This window comes from Dasypus novemcinctus, chromosome 31 (assembly GCF_030445035.2).
Source record: "Dasypus novemcinctus isolate mDasNov1 chromosome 31, mDasNov1.1.hap2, whole genome shotgun sequence".
In the NCBI taxonomy this organism is placed as follows: domain Eukaryota; kingdom Metazoa; phylum Chordata; class Mammalia; order Cingulata; family Dasypodidae; genus Dasypus; species Dasypus novemcinctus.
This window is the reverse complement of record NC_080703.1, coordinates 40873336-40889204: the sequence shown is the minus strand read 5'-3', so window position 1 is coordinate 40889204 and position 15869 is coordinate 40873336. Positions and strand designations below refer to the sequence as shown.

The 15869-nt window shown below is 34.0% G+C and overlaps 1 protein-coding gene across 1 annotated transcript in view; it reads right to left on the bottom strand.

Annotated features, from left to right (window-relative positions):
* TBC1D5 (TBC1 domain family member 5) overlaps window positions 1–15869 on the bottom strand; it is a 589141-nt gene that overhangs the window by 256068 nt on the left and 317204 nt on the right. Inside the window, exon 6 of the mRNA XM_058290770.2 lies at window positions 4554–4620. Coding sequence (XP_058146753.1) covers window positions 4554–4620 — 67 coding nt within the window. The remainder of the gene's footprint in view (window positions 1–4553; window positions 4621–15869) is intronic.

The window sequence follows — 15869 nt, the reverse complement described above, 5'->3', positions numbered from 1 at the left end:
TTCAACATTGAATTTACAAAATATTATTTGAAAACCAGCCAACTATCAAAATTCAGAAGGTAATACATTTTTCCTAACAGTACAGTTTGGGAAAATATACTCATAAATTGTGCTATGTGAAGATAAATTATAAAAATAATTAGCGCAGACTAGATGATTTGCTATTATAAATGCAGACTCTAGGAAATCAAAGTTAAATACAATGTACAAATTGATTTTAAAAAGACCTATAATGATTTATATTATATCCTATGCCATTTATTCCATGCCAAAATATTTGAAAATTAAGCAATATTTTCAGTTTCTGAGATAATGCCAAATACCTGGTCTGAATTTCTCCTCTAAATTGACTATTATGCCAAGTTGACCACTGATCTTTGGTTTCACAAATACAATCTAAATCTTACCAATAAAATGAAATTGTTTTCTATATTGAGAATTACATTGTACTTTTAAAAGCTTATAAAATGTAGCCGCTTAAAGCATTACATTAACTCAAAAACCATAAAGACTTCCTATGAACTTTTGTAAAAAGTTAAAATTTGACCAATAAAGATTTAGAAACAGGGTAAAAAAAGGAAAGTTTCAAAATGTTCACCTTCATTTTATTTCATAGGGCACTGTGACACTATCTAATAAGATAATTAAAAACAGGAAAGCAGCTGGTTCTACTGCTACACAGATTCAAGTAGTACTCTGCCATCACACGTGCTGGAAGGGCTCGACTCCAGCGAGGGAGGTCAGCTGCCCTTGGGACAGCGGGGCGCAGAGCGTGGATACTCCTTCCACCACACAAGAGCTAAGGTGAGCATTTATTGCAAACTGCTCATCAGGAAATTACTGCTCTTCTTCATCCCCAGCAAGGTTCTCTCTGTTTTAATGGTTAAGCAAGAAACGGAGGAAACTGGTATCATTTGACAAAAGCATTATCACTGGTCTTTACAAGTACTATATTTCATAAAACTAATGCTTTTCTTTTTTTTTTTTTTATCTTTTTAAAAAAGATTTATTTATTTATTTATTTCTCTCCCCTTCCCCGCCCCGCCCCCCCACCCCGGTTGTCTGTTCTGTGTCTATTTGCTACATCTTCTTTTTTTTTTCTGTCCGCTTCTGTTGTTGTCAGTGACACTGGGAATCTGTGTCTCTTTTTGTTGCGTCATCTTGCTGCGTCATCTCTCTGTGTGTGGCGCCATTCCTGGGCAGGCTGCACTTTCTTTCCCACTGGGCGGCTCTCCTTACGGGGCGCACTCCTTGCGCGTGGGGCTCCCCTGCACGGGGACACCCCTGCGTGGCAGGGCACTCCTTGCGCGCATCAGCACTGCGCGTGGGCCAGCTCCACACAGGTCAAGGAGGCCCCGCGGTTTGAACCGTGGACCCTCCATATGGTAAGTGGACGCCCTAACCACTGGGCCAAGTCCGCCGCCCTAATGCTTTTTCAATACTTAAAAATTTTCCATTTTAATACACCCTGTGCAAAATTAGTTGGGAGATGTATAATAATCACATTATAACTTAACCTAGAATACTATACTGGTCATTGAGAATTTGAAACTTCAGGGTGTCCTTAGCTCTCTTTCTGCTAATAGACAAAGTTAGTTCCTATAAGAAACATTTTCCCTCTTCCTTCTGGCGGCCCTATATTAGAGCACTGCAAACAATTCTATGATACCAAAAGGCTGATGATGACACTGACTAGATGATTGAAGTAGCTACCAGTTATTCAGCATTTACCACCTGACATTACCCCATTAACTCCTCATAACAAATGTATTTTATTATCCCCACTTCAAAGACGAAAAACTGAGCCTGAGGACTTGTCCAAAAGTCTCCAAAGTATTTGGAGCTGGATTTGAACCAAACTGCTGTGTTTAGATATTATTTAAAATTGCGAGAGTCAGAGAGACAGAGACAGAGAGAGAAAGAGACAGAGAGACAGAGACAGACTGACTGACTATGCCCTCCGGAAAGTGACAATCTAAGACAAGGCCACAATAATATACACAAATAATGGAAAGGATTTAGATTTGGATGAGTAAGACTGAATTCACAAATTAAAAAAATCTCAGCATATGCTACAAAAAGATAAATGTGTTGGAGAGTAAAGTAAAGATCATGCAACAAAGATGTCAATTTACATGAAGTGAGCGTAAAAGAATTAATAACGATACCATGGCTTTGGGATTCGAATTTTCAAAACCCTTTTATTTCACACAGTTCATCTCAGGCTTTAAGGCAGCTGTGGGAGGGAGCAGGTGAGGCAGGGCAGCACTCATCCCACAGCCTTTATCCTGGACACATGGACACAGCCTGAATGTGTTCCTGCTGGGCTTATGGAGTGAGCTGTTTGTGAAGAAGCTTTAGGGTTTTAGAGGTGGTTTAAAAAATAGGATAGAATTGTTAGGCTAAAAGATGTTTGAAGGTTGAAATATTTACATTTTTCTAATAACCTATTTCTAGTTAGTTTAAAAGAGGTATAATGGCAACAGAAAAATAATTTTCATTTTCAAAAGTAAATTTTACTGACAATTCTGTTGTGATTTCAATGTAATTTTGCAACAATTCCTAGGTTTTGTCAGTTAACCTTAATAAGAAAATAGACCCCAGAGCTATGCTTCTATGAATTCTGCATTTAACCCAAGTGTCAAATTCACATATAAGCTCATTATATTGTAAAAGCCATTGCCTACTGAGTAGAAAAATATTCATTTCACACCCTAAATACTATAATACTATTTAATAACAGTGTAGGCCTGCCAACTAGTAAAAGCCTGCTTTTATATACTGTACTACCTGAGCTTTTATCTTGCTTTTTAATTACAACAATAAATTAATACCCTAACACCACAACAGTGACAGACATTGATGAAAAATATATTAGCTAACAACATTGGTATTTATTGTGCAAAGTTGCATTAGAAGTTCACTTCAAAACAGAATTATCACTCAATATTGATACTTTCATCTTTAAAGTATTCAAGGACAAAATAAACTAAAATATAATACCAAGTCTTTGCATTAACACATTTCTCTTAACTTTATATTATGTCCATTACTTACTATAATTACCTAAACTACAAATGTAATTGTAAAATATAATTTGCCAACAAAATTTACACAGATATGAAGAGCTTTTCCTTCCTTTGAAATATATTTTTCTTTTGTCCTGTTTTAATTGTATTTATACCTAATAATATTACCATCACAGATTCCACATATATTATCAGATTAACATTCCTCAGTTATATGCCAAATCATGAATATTTATTTAACTGTCCTTTTTATTCACTTTTTTTTTTTGGTGCCACCAGCTGTGCCATGTTCAGATAGGATATTCTACCTATTATTTAATATGTCAAATTCCAAGCTTTATCTTTTGCTTCTGGACTACAAAAAATTAAAAATTTTCAACATTTATAAGGTAAGAAATGGTGTAGTGAAATATAATGGCAACATGAGCTTCACTGCTTTGATAATATCTTTCCAGAACACCATGGGAAATAAGCCTTTTGTAGTATTCGTGATACCTGAACAACTAGATACCTGAACAACTAGTGTTTTAAACAAACTCCAATTCCTATAAAATGAACATGTCAACTGTTTTGATCACCATCGCATTTCTGGAATTCATGAAAAAACTGTAAAATCTTTCTCACTTCACATTCTTATTAAGTCCCACTAAATGCAAGGCCCTACTCTAGATGCTAGAAGTCTAGGATAAGAAGTAGCAAATGACACAGTTCCAATTAGAGATATAGAAATATATACACATAAAATATAAGTAGCTAAGCATAAACTCCATAATTATTAATAAAAGAAGGAGGTAGTTTCAAGTTCAAGTGAGGCACAGTGCTTTTTGCATATTTCTATACAAGCATCAGAACAAGTTAACCGTAAGGATAATGCGCTCAAAATTAAAGTATTTCTTTAAGAATCTGCATTGCCATCTATAATGCTAAGATATATTACTGACTTTTTTTTCCCCTAAAAGAATGCACTTTTCTCAGATTACTGGAATTTTTCTTCCCCCTTCCTTTCTTCTACCTGGATTTCCCCATTAGGAAAGTACACATTTTATAAACATTTACTCAAGCAAAATTTAAGTTATGATGAGAATATTAGCAAAAGACTAGATAGATACATGTTTTCTTAACTATTGTAACCTTTTTTAAAAACCCCTAATTGAGATGTAATTGCCCTGTTTCCAAAAAAGGGACATTAACAAAGAACACTTCATCAGTACACTCTGTTTTAGCAGGGAACTTAAGGGAGGAAGCCTTTAGTACTGCCACAGATATAACAGAAAAAACAAAAACGGATTACAACGAAGCTTAATACATTAATTCCAATGAACCTGACTATAGGATAACAACCAATATCTACAGAAGTCCATTTCCTCAGTAACTTACATTGTATTTTCTGTTACTCATATCACAATATTCCTTATTGTCAAATTTAAAAGCACATTTGTCATAATTTAAAGCACAGACAGTAGTTCCTTACTATTCTAAGATTAGAATCTTAAAAGATTATTTATCTATGTATTCACCACCTACCTATAGGAATTAAAAGTCCCATCAGAGTCTATAGTAGAACTTCTTCCTCCATTTTTATTGGAATCTCCTGGGAAAAAAAAATTAAAACACTGAAATAGTGGATATTATGAAATAATATTTCACTTAGAAAACTACTGTGTGACAGCTCTACACAGTACACTAGCCAAAAAGTAAACACTCCTTGACCCCCACTGATATTCTTTTAATATCAAAGCCTCTTACTTAAGATATTCATTCTGATACCAAAATATTAACCACCACTATCACTCCTAAATTGGGTAGTAATATTACCAAAGTAACTGCTAACTGGAACAAGTGAATTTTAGCACAAGGACTTTCTTCTTATGAATCACAGACAAAACCAACATTTACCAATTATCTCATCATACACTCGTGTTTATAAACCCAGGCATTTTTTCCTAGTGACCACATCACCCATCCTGACCCTGTCTACAGGCAAAAGGGAACAGGCAGAGGGCAGACCTGGAAGGTGTTCCATGCCCAGTTCTCCTTTCTCTTGCAATTTCTCAGGCAGAGAGGTAAAACAGAAAGCAGATTGGGAGGTGGTGAAAAAGAATGCATTTTAATGAGCTTTTACTATTGTTCCCAAAACTTCAGTTAAAAAGTGGTCAAACGTTCTGTAGTTTAAAGAATGAAAACGGGGGTCGGGAGTGGGGTATATGGGAACCTCATATATTTTAAAGTAACATTTTGTGTGATCTACGTAACTTAAAAAAAAAAAAGACAATAAAAAATGAAATAAAAAAATGAAAACAATATCTTCTAATGATATCAAAGCATTTAGAAAAGAGCATGTCATTTTAAAAACTGGAAGTCATAAAATCAAATTTAGAACAAATTCATAACAACAGCTGAAAGACTATAGAATAAAAAGAAATTTGCTAAAGAAGTTGAAAAAATGTTTACCATTGCCCTAATATAAAATATATATTCTTAATAAAAGTTAATTTTAATAGTTTAATTTTAAAAACTATATACTTCAAAGTTTAGTTTTAATGAAACCATAATTTACTGCTATTAAATAAATCATTTATTGTTAGAAACAAAAAGACTAGAATCTAATTATACTTTATACTACTAATTCCTATACTGTAACTTTCAAACATCATGTTATATTCATTTTTATGATATTTAAAGCTTAATAATTTAATAATTTATCAATTTTAATTTATACTTTAATCCACTTTGAACAATCTAAGGTGTCACTGGAGATTATCACAGTGGTATCTGTTAAGTCAAATAGTAATTATAGAGCTTTCACTTTAAAGATGAGATTATTTTTAATTATTGAGTATAGTACTTAAGGTACCATACTTATATAGTGATGCTACTCATTAAATAATTATTGAAAGCTGAAATGTAATTTTAATGGCAGCTACCTATTTTTCCCTGCACATTTCATAGTTGACAGACTAGTCAAGAATCCTGCTTCTCTTCAAAATCTCTGCAGTTGTGCCCATGTGCTCAGGAGGAGAACTGTACTTAACCCACTCACAGAATTTTTAACGCTCAGCTTTTTTTCAAAATGCACTTTCCTAAAATGCCTGAAATGGATTACAGCATTAGAAAACAGTGATAGTTTTACAGATGAAAGCAAATACAAATATGCCTAAATGAGTAAGATCAATCAAGCTGGGTATACATGGTTAATTCCTTGAAAACATTGATCAAGTACGAGTACTTACACAACACACTTCATTTTCCTTAAAAAAATTATTAATGGTAATATGATAAATAAACTAAAAACATTTAAGGAAGATTGGAAGATTAGTCTATGCCTTGGTAAACCAAAATTTCCTACAACACATGTTATTTAACAGCTTGCAGATATTTCCTGTGAAACATTCTGTAATCAATATAGAATAATCACTATATCATACATTTTTAAAACATGAGCCTTATTAATCTTGAAAACTAAAGTCTGTGATTATTTAAATACATAAAATCTCACTAATAGAACATTTCTTTCTTTATGATGATATTTCTCAGCTCAAATATAAAATCCTTCAAATAATTAAGAGTCTTTTGGCTATTTAAACCACCAAGTTTCATAATCATAAAACATTACAAAAAACATTACATAAAACATTTCCTTTGATTTATAACTGTTTGCACATGAATAGATCACATTAACTGTAACCTTCACGGTGCAAAGGATGATGATAAGCAAAAAGAACAGTTTCTTCTTTCTCAAAAACACACCAAATAAGGAAATACAACTGTTTCACTAACAATATTAGAAGAAAGATATTTGTTTGAAAAAGATATAGAGTTTGCTATATGGGGAAAAGGCAATAAAGTTTTGAAGCAGGAAAAACTGCTTTGTTCCTTCAATCCCCTAGTCGAAATTAATTATAGCAAATGTTTATGAAAACATCTGTTCCTTACAGTTATAAATTCTTAATTTTAGTACAGGCGAGTCCAGACTCTTATTTTGGAAGGAAACAAAATCTCACAATGGGAAGGTTTACAAAAGAAAAGCCAGAATCTGCAATTTTGGAAAATGGTATATATACAGTATGCTACATCCTGTAGAGATTTTCATTTGTGTAAAGCATTTGAAAGAGCTTAAAACTAGTAACTAAGAAAAACCAGAGGTATAGGAAGGCTCATCTTTCATTTAAGATCTCATATGATAGAAATAAATCTATAACACACAGAAATACCAACTAAAAATTACAACAAATGTCACTTATTATTCAATCTAATTAGGTGGTAAATTAATAAACTATTCATTTTCTCATGGTGTCTAATAAGAGTAAATGACAATACAATCATGGGAACATATGTGTAGTGTTGCCCAAAAATAACAATAGAGGGTGCAAGAGAGTTTAATACGGTGTTTTAAGATGCTGTTCTGATTCCTGAAGTAGCAGTCAGACAGACAAAACTGTAACAAAGATGTGCAAGTTCTTTCCAGACCCCATCCCCCTGTACATACAAACATTCATCACTAAACTAATCTTACACAAAGACCTTCAAATGGACCAAATAGCACAAACATCTAAATGTGTTAACACAGACTTATCTGAAAAGTAATTTAACTCACAGAGTAAACTATAAAAACACAACTGAGACTTTAAAGGTATTTCAATTTTAATGTAAACTAATCAGTAAAATTATCTGATACGAAAGTATTTATTTAGCAAATTTTAAATACATGTGTATGTATGTATATACAGCGTACATATTAGATATGTAATAATATGCATAATATATAGCATATTGTACAACATATTGCACATTTACAGGAACAGGTCATCAATTACATGTGGCCATTCCAGTTTGAAATTTACATAATCTATTCTTTTCTCATTAGCTGATAATGACTTTGTAATTCGAGATCATAATATTAACAATCAAAATAAGTTGGTTGATTTGAAAGAAATAAGCTGGTACTCTTATTGTTTTAGGTGATGATACAAAGAATACAGTATTTACCAAAAGGAATTTCTAGCATAACTTATTAAGCCAATATCATATATAATTGTGACTGAGAGTTCAAAATAGGATAGACAGAATTCTGCTCTCCCTTCTAGTTGTTACTGCCATCGTGTTTATCAAAAGGCATTTATTGTTTCGATCTGTATACTACTGAAATCATTCTTTAAATGCAGGTTTACGATAGTTTTCTATAGCACTTTTTATGCACAAACATCTGCTTCATGAAGGGAGAACCAGAGATTTTACACTAGGTTAAGTTAAAAACAGCCTTGATACTACCATAAATAAGCACATGCCTACTCAAACGTACTTTCAGCTTACATATAAAAACACTGAGTTTCAGAGTATCACATCACACTCTAAAAAGTATTACATAATAAGTTTTATCTTTGAATTGTTAGACAATTTTCATCAAGTGTGTAGAATAAATGTTTAGTAGTAAGAGGGTAGAAAAAAACTTGGTTCAAACTAAATTGAAAGCACAGCTACGGGTAGCTACATTTTACATGAAAGAGGATAATACTGCATAAATGAATAGTATAAAGACAAAGTCTTTACGTCTTTTAAATGAATTAGCATATATTACTGAAAATTTTTACTTAAATTTAAAAGTCCATATAAAGCAAATGATTTAACAAATCTACAAATAAAATGCATTCATGTGTTGACACTGACATGCAATAGAGGCAAAGCAAGATGACTCAGCTCTGACCGTGAACCATCGCCACTAAGGACACCTCCAGGCCAGGAATCATCTTTCCCAGGCTAAGTATTCATACTGCAAACCCAGAACCACCCATTTGGCCTACAAGCCAGTGCTCAAGTCAGTACAGACAATTCGCTTATTTAATAATTTTCCATTTTCTCCACCACTATTAATTTATTCACAGTCTAACAATTTAGTGGCCATCTCTGGTTCTCTAAATATTTTCAAACTATTTTAGATATTGAAAACTCTGATGTAAAATAGAAGTATAAAGAAACTAGTTTGAATAATTTGCAACATTTTCCAGTAGAACGCTTTAATTTTAAGATACTTTTATTATTCCTATTAAATCATTAATAAAATTCTTCTGAAAAAGGAAATAGCATTATACATATATTTCCATCCTGGTAATGGTTTCAGCTTAAAACTTATAAAGATGCAAATAAATGTGCATCTGCCAGAGGATGTACGGATGGATGAACAACAGGCAGGCTGAGAGACAAACATAAATGAGTGCATCTAATATAATATAAACACCCAGTTGTTTTAACTTTTAAGGAGAAAAATCAAACTGCATTTGGTTAAACTTTAATACTATTTCCAAGAGGAAACATTTACTGAATTGGGAAATTAGACTGCCACAGTCAGTTAAATGAAACCATGAAGTGGAGTCACTACAGCATCACATTAAAGCTCAGACTAAGGCAGGACAGACCTGAGGACACACTCCACCATTTACCTGCTCAGCTACTTACCTGCTTGGTGTCTCCGTTTCCTCATCTGTTAAATGGAGAAAACAACAACTTCCAGCACAAAGTGTGGTTATGAGGATTAAATGAAATAAATACATATAAAGTGATGAGTGTGGCGTAAAGCACAATGTAAGTCCTCAATAAAGAACAGCTACCATTACTATGAACATGTTAATACATTTATAATATTGGATCCAGTGGGGAAATAAAAGTAAAATCCCATTAGTTCTAAATAAAGAGAATATACTTACTCATGACTCAAATCATTGAAATCTGTAATACTTCTCCTCCAAGTAATTAAAAAGCATTATTTCTGACAAAGCTTAAAATGAACAATAGGTATATTTTATGAATTATACAAGGATGGTATAAAATTAGAACTTATGCTGCCCTTGTACTATCTTTTCTATCAATGATCATATCAAACAATAAAAATGATATAAAGAAAAAGAATGTGGAATATAATAAATTTAAATGAAATTACAGCCTGGAAACATAAAGACATCTGGTACATGAGCTCAACATATGTAAAGTTTTCTTGGGATTGATGAAATGTAGACAAGTAAAGAACTAAAACTATAGCTAACCTGGGAATTAATAAACAAACTATCACACACAGCACAGTACCTGAATCACGTGCATTAGAATAAAAGAATAAAACTAAGAATTAATGATTCTGCAGTTGCAGGGACACAAGGCCTAATTTCAGAGATTTTCACAAGTATAGCTACCCAATTTAAGTTAACATGTAATAACACCTATACTGCAAATATTTCTATTCATTATGATTGTTATTTCTGGGCAAACTTGCCATTTTTCTAGGCATTCCATGGCTTTAAAGCTGCTTGACTTATCAGGAAAAAAAAAAAAGTAGACCAGGAATCAAGGAGTTGGGCCGATAAAGCAATCTAAATCTTACAATCCACATCTATTACAAGAGGGACACACAAAACCAGATTAAGCTTGTGGACTTGCCTAGCACCACATCACCTGTGGAGAAGCGTGTGTCTGTATGTGAGTGCATGTGGGAGACGCACACATCCACACACAGAAGACTGAGAGAGATTTAATCATAGCTGGAGTCCAGGCCTTATACCTTCTTAAAAATTTTCCTGGATAGTTTTGATGATGAGGAAGTGAATTAATTCAAAATTCAAAGAGTCTACTTTAATGCCAAAGGTGACTGTTTTTATGTATGGTAATTTAATTTGCCCCAGATGGGAATATTACAGAGTATCTTATGTGTCATCATTTATTACTATCAATAAGGTACAAGCTTTGACCTGTATTTCCAGCAGTAGTAATGGAAGGTGCAGATCTATGCCAACTCCAGTCATTGCCCTAAAATGACCAGTAGACAGCCCTGCTGCTTGGGGGAAAGTGCAGTAGAGAGCAGCCACACTGAACACTGCTGCTGACTTACGTGGTCCTCCTGTGAGCCACCCGGCCCTCAAAAGCCCCTCCTTACAAAAGAGAGTTGCACAATGCCAATGCTATAATTCAGACAATTACAAAACACATTTTAGACTAAATAAACAACGAAGAATTTGAGAAGAGCTTGCTCAGAAGTAAATGTATTGACAAAGAATGTCTAAAAATATTTTTTTAAACTTGGAGCCCAAGGATTATTATATAATTTGCCCTTTCACACTACATTTTTATGTGAACAAATTACAAATAATAATTTGCTTTAAATTTTGGCTGACTGACATTTTTAGTTATGTAACTAATCTTTAAAAAATTTAAAGGAAACTTCCCCAATAAAAATACCAATTAAATTTTCAAAGAAAATCTAACGAACACTTTGAGAATTTTAACCCTAAAATTAAATTATCTGTTCAATGCCAAAGTAAATACACATAGCAAAAGTAATACTTAAATTATTTACTAAGTAAAATAGAGCATACCTGATAATGAAGTCTTATTTAATTTTCTATAAATCTTTCAAATAATACAAGTGAAATATTCATCTCAACCAAATTATTCTTTCTCTATAACATATTAAAAAACAGAACCACCTTTTCCTTAAAAAAACAGATTCCTTTTGGCAATTCCCATTTTCAATGTTGATTACAATCAGTGCTAGATCTCTTAAGTTTGGTTGAACATCTAGTGGATACGACCTCCTAAATGTAAAGACACTCTAGCTGTTAATATTAGATATCTATCTTTTGGTTACTAAAAAATTCTAGTGGGAACTACATACACTACTATATGTGAACAAGGGTAAATAAATAACCCTATTTAGAGCTCTACAATGATAGCTAACTGAATGATTTCTTATAAGAAAGTTCTAATTTAAAAATACAGGACATTTTAACTACAAAGTCCTAATGCTTAGATGAAGATGCAAGGGTAAATAGTCTTAAAAATATCTTTAGTCTTCTGAAAGATTTATTAACCTAAGTCACATTAAAATGGAGTAATGAAGTAAGGAAGGAAAACAGGAAGGAAGGAACAGGTGAACTCTGGGGAGGTGGAAGACTGGCTGAGACTACAATTGGGGGCGTGTTCTTTTGGCCAACTCCAGCAGGGGAGGGTCAGTGGTACATGGTGTCAATGGTGGGGGGATGTGTGGGGAGGGGTGTACCTGAGGTATGCCTCTATGGAATACGCATGTGTTCATGTGCTCATAGGGTATTATCTCAGTGGGTAGAGACTCACATAATAACCAACAAAATATTAAATTCCCATCCTGAGGACTCCTGCTATACTCTCTAATAGAGTAGGCAAGAATCTCTAGAGTACATAGGCAAGGCCTAATAAAAGAAATCAGACCAATATACCAAGCCCTCAATATTGATGGTTGAACTTATGAACCTTATTCTCGTAAAATTGAAACTTAGCCTGATAATATCTATTGCCTAATAGTTATCTCCTGAAAACCTCATTGTTACTCAAATGTGGCCTTTCCCTAAGCCAAACTGAGCAAATAAGCTCACTACCTTCCCCCTCCGCCCAGCATGGGGCATGACTCCTGGGGAGGAGCCTCCCTGGCACTAAAGGATTAAAAAGGATTAGTACCAAGCACCAACCAGCCATGCACTTGGAAAAACATCTTGAACAAAAGGGGAAACATCAAATACAAAAGAGTTTTACCACTAAGAGATTTCAAAGTGAGTCAGGAGGTCATTCCAGAGGTTACACTTACTCACATCTCAGCAGATCTCACTAATTTCCACAGTAAATAAAGCCTCAAACAGGGGTGCTCCTAAAGCTCTAGAGATATCTGGACACCATAGGCAAGGCACACAACCCCATGAAATCAGCATCTCATCGGTAGGTCTTACATTTGAATATATGACAACCTGTTTCCCCAATGTAACAGAGACTCATTTATAATTTCCCTATACATAATTCTTCTACCCCTTTTATTTGAACCTATAATTAGCACTATACTCATTAAATATATGTCCCAAAGACCTAAATCTTCAGTCTGTTCATATGATGGTTGAGCCCTAAATCTCAGTATAGGTGCAGTCAACACCTACTCTCCAGTTCATCGGAATCACCCAGAACAACTAACAAAATGTTGATGATGGACAACCCCTATTGCAAAAAGCAAAGCATATCTACAACTCCAAGCAAAACAGTTCCTTCCATCTGCCCTATAAGATCTAAGCACCCTCTCAATCTGAAACAGAATGGGCATTACCATTCCCAAATCCTCAAGATTGAGGAATGAAAAAACATAGGGGAAATGCAACCAAGGACCATTATTATTATAATAATGGAAGAACTTGTATTATTGATATAAAGGTAGTGGTTACCAGAGGTTCTAAGGGGAGGAGAAGGGAAGAATAGGTAGAACACAGGACATTTTTAGAGCACTGGACTTGTTCTGCATGATACTGTAATGATGGATACAGGCCATTACACATTTTGTCAAAACCTATTAAAATTGTATGGTGCAAAGTGTAAACCATAATGTAAACTATAGACCATGGTTAGTAGCAATGCTTCAATATTTGTTCATCAATTATAACTAATGTACCACACTAATGTAAGATGTTATTAATAGCGGAAAATGTGAGATGGGGAGGGAGTGGGGTATATGGGGATCCCCTATATTTTCAACTTTTCTGTAATCTAAAACCTGTTTAAAATTAAAGTTAAATAAATAAATAAAATAAAATGGAGTAATAAAAATTTCTCATGTTCAACACAAAAAATTTCACATTTACCATTCCTCGAACTAAAAAAAAAACTCTAATAGAGCCATACAAAAATGTTTTATTTTGTAAATTACTTTTACTATGAATCAAAGTATTATTACTAAAATCTGACTTCCGAAGAAGAAAAAAACCTAAATCCATAAATTGATTTCTATTTATCATTTTATGATAAAGCATAATGAGTTATTAGAGGTGATTTTTAAAACTTGATAAAAACTACCAATATGTGAAAAATAATGGCTACTCATTTAAACTTGCTAGAAAATGGTACTACATTAAATTCAAATGTCCTTGTGGGGTATAAAAATATCATTCAAAATAATTATCATTTTATCTAAACTAGCAACTTAATAGTTATACAAACTGTAACTGGACCCTAATTAACAGGTGCATTTACTAACTAGAACCAGTCATGTGCCTAGACCATGTGATAGCTTTTCCAGTTATTAAAAAAATTCACCGATCACGTATTGAATACCTACGTATATATGTTAGGGCTGACCATACAGTGGTAAGTCAAAGCTAACAAACTATACCTGACAGCCTTGAGATTCTTGAAAGTTCAGCAGACACGAGTGACAGAAGTAATGTACAATGACAACTCTGAAAAATGTTACAGAAAAGTTATAGACACGTGCTATAATAGTATATGAGAGAGTAGGGGTCACTGGCCAAGTCTAGGGGCTTAAGGAAAGCTCTCCTAGATAATGAGGTAAGATTTATCAGAATGAATAGGAGTTAACAAGTTTCCCCACATTCACATCAAATAAGGAAAGAGGAGAAGAGGAAGAAGAGAAAATAAAGAGCATTTCACTAGAGTCAGCATGTACAAAGATTCTGTGAAGGTCATGGTAAGGATTTTGTTTTTATCCCAAGGTCAATGGGAGGTCAGTGAGGGAAGCCTTTTAAGTAGAAGTAGAACATGATCAAATTTGTAGTTTTTAAAGCACCCCTTGAACTTCAAAAGTAATTTGAGATTGGGCGTAGGGAGGAGGGCGGATGCAGGGAGACTAGATAAAGAAGTGAGGATATCCATTAAAAACAATGATTATCATAATAATATACTATCTTAAGTATGCCAAATCACCATTTTTAAAACCTGTTGGTATTTTAATCTCATTGAATTCATTCACTCATTTAATGACTATTTACTGAGAGTTTCCTATGTGCCAGGCACTGTCTTAGGATCTGGAAATACAATAATGAATAAAACAATGAAGTTGGAGGAAAAGGAAGAAAACATAAAAAATAAAGTCATAAACAACAAGATAAGTTCTGATAATTATGAGATCTGTAAAGAAAATAGAACAGGATAATGTGACACGGAGTGATGGGTTGGGTGACGGTGCTCTCAGAAGAGAGGTAGTATGTAATTTGTAATTATAGGGACAAGAAAAAAAAATAGTCATTTGAATATCTAGCACAAAGGTCTCAACATGCAAAGGCCCTACAGCTGGCTTTTAGAAAACACTAATAATATTAATAAAAGCAAGCTGGCTAAAGGACTTTGGGTAGAATATGGTACAGAATAAGGAGGGACTTCAGAACTTAGGGCTTTATAGGAAATGCTATAGTTTCCTTGGCTATTCAAGAAATATCATGCAATGGCCTGGACTGAAAAATGGGAATTTATTAGCTCACAGTTTTGAGGCTAGTCAACGTCCAAATCTAGGTGTCATCAAGGTGATGCTTTCTTGCCAAAGACTGATATTCTGGACTGCCTCCCAAGTAATCCTTGTCCTTGGGTCCTCTGTCTCCTGGCAATACACAGGGCAGCCACTCGCAGCCCCTCCCTCTGCTTCAGGGTGCTGCTGACTTTGGCTTCGGACTTTCTGTCTGAACTTCATTCCACTTATTAAGGACTGCTGTAATGGGATTAAGACCCATCCTGGGCCACACCTTCACAGAAGTAACCTCATCAAAAAGTCCTATTTACAGTGAGTTCACACCCCAAGGAATGGATTAGTTTAAAGAACATGTTTTTCTGGAATGCATACAGCTCCACATCACCACAAAGAGGAAGCCTGAATTTTACAAGTACAATGAGAAGCCATTGCAAAGTTTTAAGATGATGAAAGGAATGATTCCTTTGGAAAGATCTTTCTGGCTGCTATGTGAAGACCAGATCTAAGGAGGCCAAACAGGAAGCAGATTAGTTAGGATCTGGCTCAAAGGACCTACTCACCAAACAAGCAGAGACAACTACATACATAATTCC